The sequence below is a fragment of the Poecilia latipinna genome, unplaced genomic scaffold (genome assembly GCF_001443285.1).
Source record: "Poecilia latipinna isolate Pla-1442-1.1 unplaced genomic scaffold, P_latipinna-1.0 Scaffold161, whole genome shotgun sequence".
Taxonomy (NCBI): domain Eukaryota; kingdom Metazoa; phylum Chordata; class Actinopteri; order Cyprinodontiformes; family Poeciliidae; genus Poecilia; species Poecilia latipinna.
In genome coordinates this window covers 121,374-133,372 of record NW_015112777.1, presented here as the reverse complement: position 1 = coordinate 133,372, position 11,999 = coordinate 121,374, and the positions used below count along the sequence as shown (strand labels likewise).

The 11,999-nt window shown below is 39.6% G+C and overlaps 1 protein-coding gene across 1 annotated transcript; it reads left to right on the top strand.

Annotated features, from left to right (window-relative positions):
- Window positions 1-1,150: 1,150 nt before the first annotated feature.
- tcf21 (transcription factor 21) lies at window positions 1,151-3,023 on the top strand. The gene is made up of 2 exons (XM_015029714.1): window positions 1,151-1,731; window positions 2,581-3,023. The coding sequence occupies exons 1-2, from the start codon at window positions 1,294-1,296 to the stop codon at window positions 2,668-2,670; spliced, it is 528 nt and encodes a 175-aa protein (XP_014885200.1). The 5' UTR covers window positions 1,151-1,293; the 3' UTR covers window positions 2,671-3,023.
- The last annotated feature ends 8,976 nt before the right edge of the window (window positions 3,024-11,999 follow it).

Genomic DNA, 11,999 nt, shown 5'->3' with positions numbered 1-11,999 from the left:
CTAGAGGTCAGCTCTCTGGAGACACACTTTTTAACTCTGCATGCTTAAAATGTGCATGCAAAGACAATGCGTTCATACGTACTTGGGCAAACACGCACTCGTGCTAGAAATACCATCAACATCTTAGGCTGCGTTGAGGAATAATGCAAACAGAAAAAACTTTAAAAAAAAAAACTAAAACGGAAGTGCAAAAGAAGTAAAGGATTATCACAGGCCTTCAGGATTTCCTCTCGTGAAGCTCCAGAGAGCTCCAGTTGTTTGGACGTGGCCCTGAATGGGCTGGTGCAAAGAGCATCAGTGTGGAATGATGTGGAAGGCCAAACAGAGGATTGTGGGTGCTAGGTATCCATTACATCAGAGGGGACCAAGGCGCCAGTTTGCCATTTGAGAAGTGACACCCCCTGTCCTTGCACTTAACAGCCAGGAAGTGCAGAAAGCTCGGCAGAAACAGAGCAGAACGACAAAAATACAGATTCTTACCTACAATAGCAATATTGTACTCAGGAGATAGAAACGTAATGTTATGCAGCACATCTCAAAACTATTTATTTTGTCTTTTTTTTTTTTTTTTTTGTAGCATTCATGTACTATTGAAATTGTGTGGGATGGACCTAAACACAAAGTAGTGGATCACTGTGAAATGGGAAATTTTATATATATAGATAAATAATTCTTACAAATTCAGCCCTGAAAAGTGGAGCGTGTATATGTGCCCCACCTCCTTTACTCCGATACCCTAAAATAAAAACCTTTGGCTACAACTACCTTCAGAAGTCACCATCTTTTTAAACAGAATTAACCTTTCTGAGCATTAATGCTGCTGCAGAGGCCTCAGAGATTTGTTAGCAAACAGATTAGGGATAATGTTATATGGAAAGTTAAAGCAGCGTCTCGAGCTACAGTTTGAACAACAGGCTACGTTTGTGTCTGCTTGATATATTTTTCTTCATCTCAGTCAAATCAGTTTCAAATGAGGCTGTTTAAAGTTCATTTTTGCTGAATCAATTCAATATCTGGCGGTTTATCTTGTTCCCAGTGACTCATCCAAGGTCCATCGGGGTCCTGGAAACTTTAGGGAACCGACTCAGATCAGTCTCCTCCCAGCATGAGGTAACGCCCTCTCCGCTCATGGAGATAAAAAGTGTTCTTTTTTTTTCCTGTTTCTTTCACGCTCACTTAGTTTGTACATGAACTCCCAGGAGTGTGTTTGTGCACCCCGTTCTGTTCTGTCAAGAATCAACTCTGTCGTTCCCATGATTTGAGCCCGCTTCCCCGTCCAGTCCCAGCATCACCATGTCCACCGGATCTCTCAGCGACGTCGACGACGAGCTCTTGGACGGCATTCTCAAGTTCGGCTCCTCCGGTAAGGACTCCAATGAGAGCACGGAGGAGAGCTCCAACTGCGAGGGCAGCTTGGTTACCGAGGGCAGGAGGAGAGAGGCGTCTGGCAAGAAGCGCAAGAGCTCGTCACGCAAAAGCGCGCCCAAGGGTGTGGCGCAGCAGGAGGGCAAACAGGTGCAGAGGAACGCAGCCAACGCGCGCGAGAGAGCCAGGATGCGCGTGCTGTCCAAGGCGTTCTCGCGACTGAAGACCTCCTTACCGTGGGTACCGCCGGACACCAAGCTCTCCAAGCTGGACACGCTGCGCCTGGCGTCCAGCTACATCGCGCATCTCCGGCAGATTCTGGCTAACGACAAGTATGAAAACGGATATACGCACCCAGTTAACCTGGTGAGACTCAAAACCCAACTCAAAAACAGCGCAGCTTGTGCCATCCACTGCAGGAGAGAGTTGAGGAAAACATGGCCGCAGGCTTCAGAAAGCAGTGTATTTTTATTGTTATAATTGGCGCCTCCATTTTCGAAAAAAAGTGCCCTATTGTGCTGCTGTCAGATCGGGAGGTGGAACCAGGAGTCAGCGATGGATTTAAAAATAGGATAAAGGTTAAAAAAGGTTTAAAATGACACAAGCATAAACACAAGGCGTCATTTTAGATACATATTTTTGAAATGTATTTGATATTATAAAGGATGAGATTGTCCCACTGTTACCTATTTGTGGTGGCTTTAAATTTGCATGCCCATCATTTTTTTTTTTTTTTCACAGGGCCTCCAAAGGCCCATCTAAAGCCTTATGGATGCCGTAGGTGATGGCGTTGCAGGGCAGGTGCATAACGGAGGAAGAAAGTATTTTTTTTTTATGACCAGTTCTTAGTCAGACTGTATATTACATCTGCAGATCAAATATATTTAAAGAATAGAAAGACTCTGACATTGATGCAACGGTTTGCTGTAGGTAGTAGAGTTATTTTTTAAGAGTGAATTGATGTTGCTGTCATATAATTAAAAAGCGAAACAACGACTTAAACTAAAGACAATCCACAAAAGATATCAAGAAATAAAGCTAATTTGAGAATAAAATCAAACCATAATGGCACGAGTTTGCTTCTGTGTTGTTTATTTATTTTTAGTCAAAAAGGCTAAAATAAAAAGCCACGATTCACACTCTTACGAGCATTTCTGTTTGACTTTGATTTCTTTAATAACTGCTGTTCAAATTAACTCTGTTTCCCTTCCGCAGACGTGGCCCTTCATGGTCGCAGGGAAACCGGAGACTGATCTGAAGGAGATGCTCAACGGGACTCGGTTGTGCGGAACAACCGCGTCCTGATGCGATGAAGTGGGAGAAGCCTTTTGATTTCTCTCTCTCTCTCTCGCCTTCTCTCTCTCTTTTTCAAAAAGACATAAAAACTTCCAAGTTTGACTAAAATACAGTCTCATCTCCGCAGGCTGTGAGTGGGAATAATAAAGGGAGCGCATCTCTCTCTCTCTTTCTCTCGACGTTCCCGTATTTGAAAAGAAGATCAATTTATTTAAGTAGATTCTTTCACCTGCTATCTTTGCTGGTTCAAAGATGATCTTTTTATACTTTTTTTGTACTTTGTTATAATCTGCAGGTGTTTTTTTTCCCCCTGTCTTAAATTTCTGTACAGATTGCATGTATATAAAAATATTTTCCCCACCTCTAACTCTGTGTGTTGGATGTTATTATTATTTCCTTTCTTTTATGTCGCTGTGTGGGCCAGTTCTCTGACCTGCTCACCTTTCCTATCAGTGTTCTCCTTCAGAATAGCAGAACCTGAGCACCGACAAAGCGTGGTTCCTGATAAGGCCCTCTCTGTTGTTTCTGAAAGATAACGGTGGACGTGGATACCGTTGCGTAAACAAACCGCTCATGCTTTCAGAGATGAGTCCAAGTCCCGGAATGGACCTGCAGCTCATTCTGGTAAATCTGCTCAGCTCTGGCTATCTTATATCTTTGATGCGTTCAGTAGTCGCTAATTGGATTTAATTGGCCAAGGGATTATCTTTATTTAGGGAAAGGCTTGATTGGTTATTCCCTCCTGGATTCAGCCAATAAAAATGTGTGGATCTTCAAAGCCGAGGAGAACCTATCCCCAGTTTAACCCGCCCAAGCCAGTTGTTTTAATTTGCCCGGGTTATGACCGCAGTGTTTACATCATGTCGACAGTTATTTATGCACACACCGCCTCTCGCTCTCCCTCTCTCCTTTTTTTTTCTCACAGAAGAATCTCAAGGAAAAAGTGTTTGCTTGCATCATGTTTTTTTTTTTTTGTTTCAAAGGAATCCCTTCACTTTTATCCTAATTTTCTGGTGTTTCTTCCAACAGAAAATACCCTAAGCTGTTATCTGCTTAAAGTAAAACAACCTTAAATTGACTAGAAAACAGAAATGGATCAGAATGATCTTCTTTTCGTGCATTCAGCAAAAGAAAGGGGGAAAAAAAGCATCTGTTTTACCATGTATTTTTTTTCATCAATTTTCTAATTTATCTTTTGTGTTTTTGACAAATTTTTTTCTGCGAATCTAAAGCTTAGATTTTGTCATGCATAGTGACGTCACTGCCATACAGCACGGACTCTGGCTGAAGTGTTGTAAAATAAACTAATATACTTGTTTTGGCCCCAACACAGGAAAAATTCAGATGTGTCCTTACTTTATATATACAGCATATTTCTTGTTTTTGCTTACATGTGTTCATGGTGAAGGAACAATGTTGGACAATACCATTAATTACAAAACACCTGATTTTTTTTTTTTAATTATTATTATTAAAAACATTGAATAAGCCTATAGTACAAACTGAAGAAGTACTAATTGGTTGATTTTGTTCTAATTGTTCACTTAAATTTGCATTTACATGAAAAGTGTTTTTTAAATGTTTGTTTTATGAAGATATTTGTTTTGTTTATGTGCTAACGTGGTATGTTATATATGTTTTCTTAATTTCTCATTCGTAGCTTACTCCACATCCATCTGCAGCAGGATGGATGTCCCTCTTAGACTGTAATCACTTGTTACCTCACCTCGTCCTCTCAGACAGGACACTACCAAAGTCCTCTCCAACAGGAAAAATAAGATTGAGTGCTTTAGCAATAAAAAGAGTCCTGCTGACATCTCTTAAGGGACCCTCACCTAATACATCAGGAGCAGCATGGCAGGGGCCTCGCCGCCGCCACACAGGGACCACCGTGGAGAAAATAAACTTGACCATCTCTCTGCTGGGGCCATCTGCAGAAAACCAGAGAGAATAGGGGAAAGAGAGGAGGGGTTTGTTTAAGAGCACGACTGGGATTCCCATACTTGCTAATTGTTTTGTTGGACCGCTGCCCAAACTGGGACGTGAACAAAGTACTCTCACCGAGGGGAGGACAAAAATCCAATTTTCTTCCTTCTGATCCTGTCATGTTTCACATCTTTTTGGTTCTTGTCCTTTCAAAAAACTTTTAACAAGTTGCCATTGTAGACAATATTTCCACTGTAGCTCTGTTGTTAGCGTGCTTCAGCTATGTGTTTTACATTCTACCAATCATTGTGTTCACAAATGATGCCTTATCAAATTCTTCATATTGAACTTTTACACGCTTTTTTCTTGGGCTAAGAAAACTGCATATTTATGGAAACAAAGGAATATGACATTCCTATAAATACAATCTGAAATGTGTGGCTTGTGTGACATACTACCACAACTTTAAGGAACCCTGCTCTTTGCAGTTACAGCTGCCAGTTCATACCAGTTTTACATATCTTGAGAATAATAATTGTGCAGAATCTTTGCAAAGTAGCTAATGCTCATTCATATTTGATTTGTGAGCTTAGTATTTGCATTACTGCCCTGGCTGTATGTTTATTGACTCCTTCTTGTGGTTTAATGTCAAGGTTCTAATATCACTAGGATGGTTTGGATTACTCTGTATTTAGGTCCGTCTGGTCTGGATGATATACCAGTGTTAATTTTATTTCATGAACAGCATTTTTCATGTAGGCCAAATGGTTTTTCAATAGGTATCTTAATGAAATGAATAGTGCCTGTTGAGACATCATAGTCTTTTTTTTTTTATAACCTTAGCCTGCTGTCAACTTCTCCACAACTTTATCTCTGACCTATCTGTTCTTTGCTCTTTATGATGGTGTTTGTTCACAAATGTTCTGCTCATACCGAGATTAAATTACAGACAGATTTACAGACTCATTTACAAATTGCATTGCTGCTAAAGGTAAATGTTCAAAACAGAATTTATTTTGGTGCATCAGATTGAGATAAAATGAATAAAACTTGTAAAAACAACAAGAAAAATAAGAAAACTGTACAACTTTCCCATTAGCTTCCCAGTTATGCAACTTTTTGCATTGGTTGATCTCATTTAATCAGAACAAAATATGTTGAAGTTTATTGGTGTCACATGTGAAAAAGCCAGAGATTTAGATACTTATGCAAGGCACTCACACTCACACACCAGTCAAGACGTCATAAATTCATTAACTTATTTTTTTTTTCTCTTGTTCAAATCTAAATCTGAATAATCACAACTGCAGCTGCTGCCGTCTGAAGGGAGTTGGAGATTTTTCTTTACTGTTACAACTCATAGTTTCTTTCTATGGACAGGAAGGCATGCTCCACCCAAATAGTGCCCTCTTCTGGACGCAATATATATTGCTAGGCTAAAACAACTGTTCCTGTAAAATACATTTAAAAAAAGCTTTTTATATTGCTTAGCTGATTCACTCTCAGTGTGGGAGGAAGACTCGTGTTAAGATAGGATTCAAAAACTGTATTTGGCTATTTGAACAATAAGTGTATAGTATAACTATAAATATGTAATTTTGTAATGAACTGCATTGATCAGGTCTCTTTTTTTAATTTCAAAAAGTCGGTAAGCTATTAACAACATTCCCTTCCTTTTGTGTATACATATAAATATGTAAACAGACATGGCAGAGTAAGGTGAACTCAGTGCTGTTAAAATCTCAATCAATTTTCCTTGCAGTTTAATGAAACCTACGTTAATCAAATATAACTAAATAAACAATCTGTATAAATACTTGGTCTAATAATTTACAAACGACATTTTCCCACCGATTATCTGCTGCTTTCATTTTAGCCCTAAAGATCTGAATTTAAGGGCAATTGTTGACAGTTGATTGTCAACGTTAACCAGTAGATGGCAGCAAAGGAGGCCCTATGATGAAATGCGTGGCGTATTTTAGGCAGTACGATAGGTACCAAAAAATGCCAGAGACATATGAGGGTTTAAAGTCTTGTACGAAGATGATATTTTATAACAATTGAACAAATAACAGCAGAGTTATTTTCATCTCATGAAACAAAAATGTTTTTTAACTTTATTTAGCATTAACAAACACATATGGAAGTGTATTAACATAATTTCACTCCAAACTAACTTTATTTATAAAGCACGCTAGAACAACCACATTAAAAAGCTGCAGAGAAAAATAAAAACAAAACAAAATAATAAAGTATAATAACTTCACCAAGTTATAAAAAATATAGCAACATAAACCCCCAGGCAGCTCAACATATTATAAATTATGACTTACTTTACTGTGAAGGGATTAAGAACAAATTTCAATATGAATGATTTACATTTAGTTTAAAAGTACAGCTTTGAACTTGAACCTGAATATTATGCTCAAAAATAGTGAATAGCTGCAGAGCATGTTGATCAGAGATTCTCTTAGAATGTTACAGATTACATAAATTTTTTTGTTGCTTTGTCTTTCCAAGAAAATTGTGTTATTCTGCGGTGCGTCCCATTTGAAAGTGATTCAATAAGATTGCATTAAAAGAAAAACAACATGGGATTATAACCGCGTTTAGGTTGAACTGCTACATCTTCACTCAACTGTTAACAGTCAAGGCCTAAATGAATTCCTTCTGATTTCTTTCTAATGAATTTCAGGAGTGAGCAGGTTTTAGGGTAGAAATCTTCTCTACCGTGACATTTGCTTCTGTTAGGTAAGTACTTGGCACCCAGGCTGCTTCAGATTATGTAAAGCTGCTGAACTTGCACTCAAATAATTGCCAGATATATTAGCATGGCAAAAGCTGGATGACAGCTGCTGCTGGTGTCAAATCGTATCAGATGGCATTGCTGAACTGGCAGACTGGCACAGCAACAAGCAGAGCAGAGGAGATGCCAAAGATAGCTGGGGTCTGCCCAGATCACCAACCCGTGTTTACTGGCATGCTCGCACTTGTGTCGTGTGTGCGTGTGTATGCGTGTGTGTCCGTATTACGGCAGCGATCACATCATTGTTATTAAAAGGAGCAGAGCAGGTGCCTGTAGTTGGGCTTATGGCCATTTTGTCATTCCTTAACTATTAGAAAACCCCTTTTTGCTAGACAACACGAGAGAAATCTAAACTTCCCCCAAAGTAACTTAAGCCATATATTTCTATGTATTGCATACATGAATAGGTATTTCTGGTTTACAATTCAGATCAGATCAGAACATTTAAAATGGATATTTTAAAAGATGACACATTTGTGCAAAGACAAAGAGGAAACAAGATTCTTTAGAAGTTGAAAACTTCTTCATGCACCCCAGAGGACGTCTCCATGACGTCCTCACCAGAAATATCTTGAAAGCAGAATCTATGCAGTATAGGTAATTTCAACCATGTGAATCCGCTTGAACTTTTATAAAGGCTAATATGTGTAAATATTTTTAAAAAATCACAATAAAATACAAAAATAGCAAAAGTGTTTCTCCTGGTCTTCAGCTTTGCCAACCAGAACAAATCAAAGTGTTCTTTAGGTGCTAAAGCAACATCAATTATTTTTCACCCTCTAAACTGCATGTCTCTCTATACCAGGGGTGGGCAACTCCAGGCCTCGAGGGCCGGTCTCCTGCAACTTTTAGATGTGTCTCTACTTCAACACACCTGAGTCAAATAATGAGGTTCAGCAGGACTCTGGAGAACCTGACTGCACTTAGGAGGTGATTCAGCTGTTGGATTCAAGTGTGTTGGATCAGGGAGACATCTAAGAGTTGCAGGACACCGGCCCTCGAGGACCAGGATTGCCCACCCCTGCTCTATACCTATCCACCTTATTATTAAAGCTAAAATAATTAATTAACCAGCTGAATATCTGACAATAACAACTGAATGCATGAATGCAAGAGAAATCTTGAACTTGCTGCTCTATGAAATCCTGTAATGTAATTGGATGGATTGGGGCTCAGGGAATTATGATAACCAAATACATTCTGGGATCAAAGAGCAAGAAAAAGCTAAAGGAGGTCATGCATAGACACATATGCACTCATGCACACACACATACCCAGGGTATAGGAGCGTGTTAGTGGAAGGAAGGGGCGCCTGACTAAATTATGTTTTCCCAGGTGGGCACAATTACCTGTGCTTGCAGCATGTGGGCGATTCTGCAGCAGGAGTGGCTCTGTACATGTGCGTGTGTGTGTGTGTCTGTGTATGTATAAGGATTACCCATGTGTTAGTTTTAGGGGATTCAGGTCTATTGCTATTAGGAAGAAGCAAATCTAAGCCTGACTCCTATACGGTCCTCCTTAGCTCCAATCATAAGTTAGTTATCCCAGGATAGCAGAAAATAAAAGTTGCTTTTCTCATTATTATCACTTAAATTAATACCTCTAGACAACCGCCACAACTAAGCGCCATCCTGGGTTTAACAAGTAGGTATTCATACCTAAAGTTCTCTGAAATCCAGAAGGAGGATGATGGGTCACTGCTTAGGGGGGCAGAACACAAGCTACCACTGTTGTTGAAGTTAAAAAAAAAAGAAAACTCCAGCTGATCTTCCCTGCTTGTTTGTGCAAGTGCATGGACTTGGAGTGCATGGACCAAGTGGCAGAACATTAATGTGTCAGCAGAACCTGCTTAAAAAAAACTAGCAAAGTGGATGTGAGAACACAAGCCATTACAAATGGACATTTTACAATTGAAGTTGCTTCTTGACATTAGACAAAGTCTCTCACTTCTTCAGCTTTTTCCACCGGGATGTCGCACTGAGACATAAAAAAAAATAAAAAAATAAAAAATAAAAAATAAAAAAACAAAGTCACGTCCTTCTAATAAAACTAAACAACATTCCAAGGGTTGTAGTCCAAACCCAAATAGAGGAAGAAAAAGAAATAATTTATCAACCTGCTATTGCCCCAATGGCTTCAACAACAACACGGGAACACATCTCGGCACACATGGATTCCATTATTATCCACTGGAATTCTGCAAAAAGTAAAGTTGGCAATAAGGAAAATATTCCCCTAATCTGAGGTCTTCCTCATGCTGGGTGTGAAGGAAATTTAGAGGGTCCCCTTTTAATTAGCTCCAGATACGACCACCCTACTGAACACAACCAAATGTGTTTCTTTAGCGGGGTTACTTGGTTGAAAGAGGGGACTATTTTGGTTGTACGTGCATAAATGTCTGATTTTGCAGGAGGTGTTTCTCCAAACCAGACTGGACTAGAGTGTTATAGGAAGCATATGGAAGAGATGAAAAAAAAGAGCAAAACAGGTTTCCCAAGAAGAGGGATTAAGGAGGTTCAGGCTGAAATCAAACTTTGCTAGATGGATGAGAAGCAGTAACGTGAAAATGAAATTGTAAAAAAAAAAAAGAAAAAAAGAACAGCTTCCATGGATCTAAATCTGCAAAATCCATAAATTATTCATCTTTTTTTAGTATCAAGCAAAGCAGTGAACAGGTTTGACACAGGAAAAATCATTCATCAACATACACCCAGTCTCATATGTTCAAGAACACTCAAATTCACACACAGCTGTATTTTGACAGATTTATCTGGTGAATGTAGTGGCACAATTCCTGCTATTACTTAAACCAACAGGTCAGACGAGCTACCAAGTCACGAACAGTGAAAGATCCACGGCTCCTAGGAGCAGGGTTATGTGTGAGACAGGCATTTTATCCATACAAATCTTCAATTGTATGTGTGTCTCATACAAAAGTGAAGGGAACATATAAGACATTTTTAACAGACTCTTTGTCAGGATTTTCACAGAGGTAAGGCAAATGCAATTTCCTAAAGTGAATGTCTAGAACACAATCACATCTAAAAAGTAAGCAATCTGCAGCTGATGCGTCTTTATTTGTGTGCTTGCAAAGTTGATAAGTGTTCATCCTTCAGTTGTCCGCATCTGCTTGTCCGTGCAGGGCTTGAGGATGGCAGCTGCCTATCTGAAGTGGTCATTGAACTGGAGATACGGTACACCCTCGGCAGGACACCAGTCCATCACAGAGACACACAGAAGAACGCATGCACGCACACAGGCACTTATACGTAAGATCTGATTAGGGAGAGCAGTTCGCATAGTATGCATGTTTTTTGACTGAGGAAAGAAGTGAGAGTGCCTTAGGTGAACCACAGAGAACATGTAAACTCCTTGCAGAATGACAAAGGCCGAGATTCAAACCCAGTACCTTCCTGCTGCAAGGCGGTGGTGCAAACAACTGCTCCAACTTGCAGGTCATGTTGAAAAGTATCAAGTTGCAAGTACCTTTTTAGTACAAGTACTGCCATTCTGTTTTTTTCATTCTGTGTTTTCTGATTCATGCATTCACCAAATCATTAGCTATCAGGACCTAACCCCGCTCCTTACCTCCTGTGCTTACCTTAAAGATTTACTACATTCACAAGTCAGTAAATAATAAAAAGAAAAATAACTTTGGAGGTTTTTTCTTTGGGGATTTACCAACTGGAATGCCTTAAGAAAACTGCAATAGTTTTGAACTGCATGGCCTCTTTCTGACCGTACCAACATTAGTACTGAAATGCTTGTCTTAAAGTAAGATAGCCTTTGTTGCTTTCTGAAAACTGTGAGAAACATATAATTTCTTGTAAATGTGCTGCCTAATCCTCACTTAATGACACAAATCTTAGAGCCAGTTAGAACTCTGTCAATCACTGGCAGTTTAGCCAGATTTGCTCCCAAAAAGGCCTCGCTTTGACTTCTTGAAATAATTAATATAGTGAAGTCTCTCATTAAAGTTCTTGTGATTTGAATTACTTTGGAGATCTTATACAAGCATAAAACATAAACTGATGAGAGACAGCTAAAGACAATTGGAACTTTCTGAGCTGAAAAACAGCGAATTTGTACTCGGCAACCACTGAGTACAGATTTCCATTCGATACATTTAGCAATTTCCACATGTGACTTTGACAGACACCAAAATGAGATAGTTTAGGCCCTCATGAGCATGTCAGGATTGAGCCAGTTTCAGAAATAACACTCAACTGCTCACCCTTTGCCTCCACCATCAACATCCTTCCCCCTTTCCGTACTTTCTCTCTGGATGCCATTTGTCCACCGTGGTACACTCTGATGCCCTTCCGGAGAGAGCCAAGTATCAGCTTTCTTCCCCAGTGGCCCCAAGCTCCCTTCACCATGCATTTTTAATGGACACACTCATGCAATGGACAAATGATTTTTATTTTTGACAGGGAAGGGTGGGCTCCAGTTACATAGGGATGGGGAGTCAGTGAGCGGCCCACGTACTCAAGCAAACACACGCACGGATACACACACTTGCACTGTTAACACAACTGAAAAAGAAAGTCTGAAAGATTCTGCAAGACACTAAGTATATGCAAACAGACAATGCCAACAATTCCTT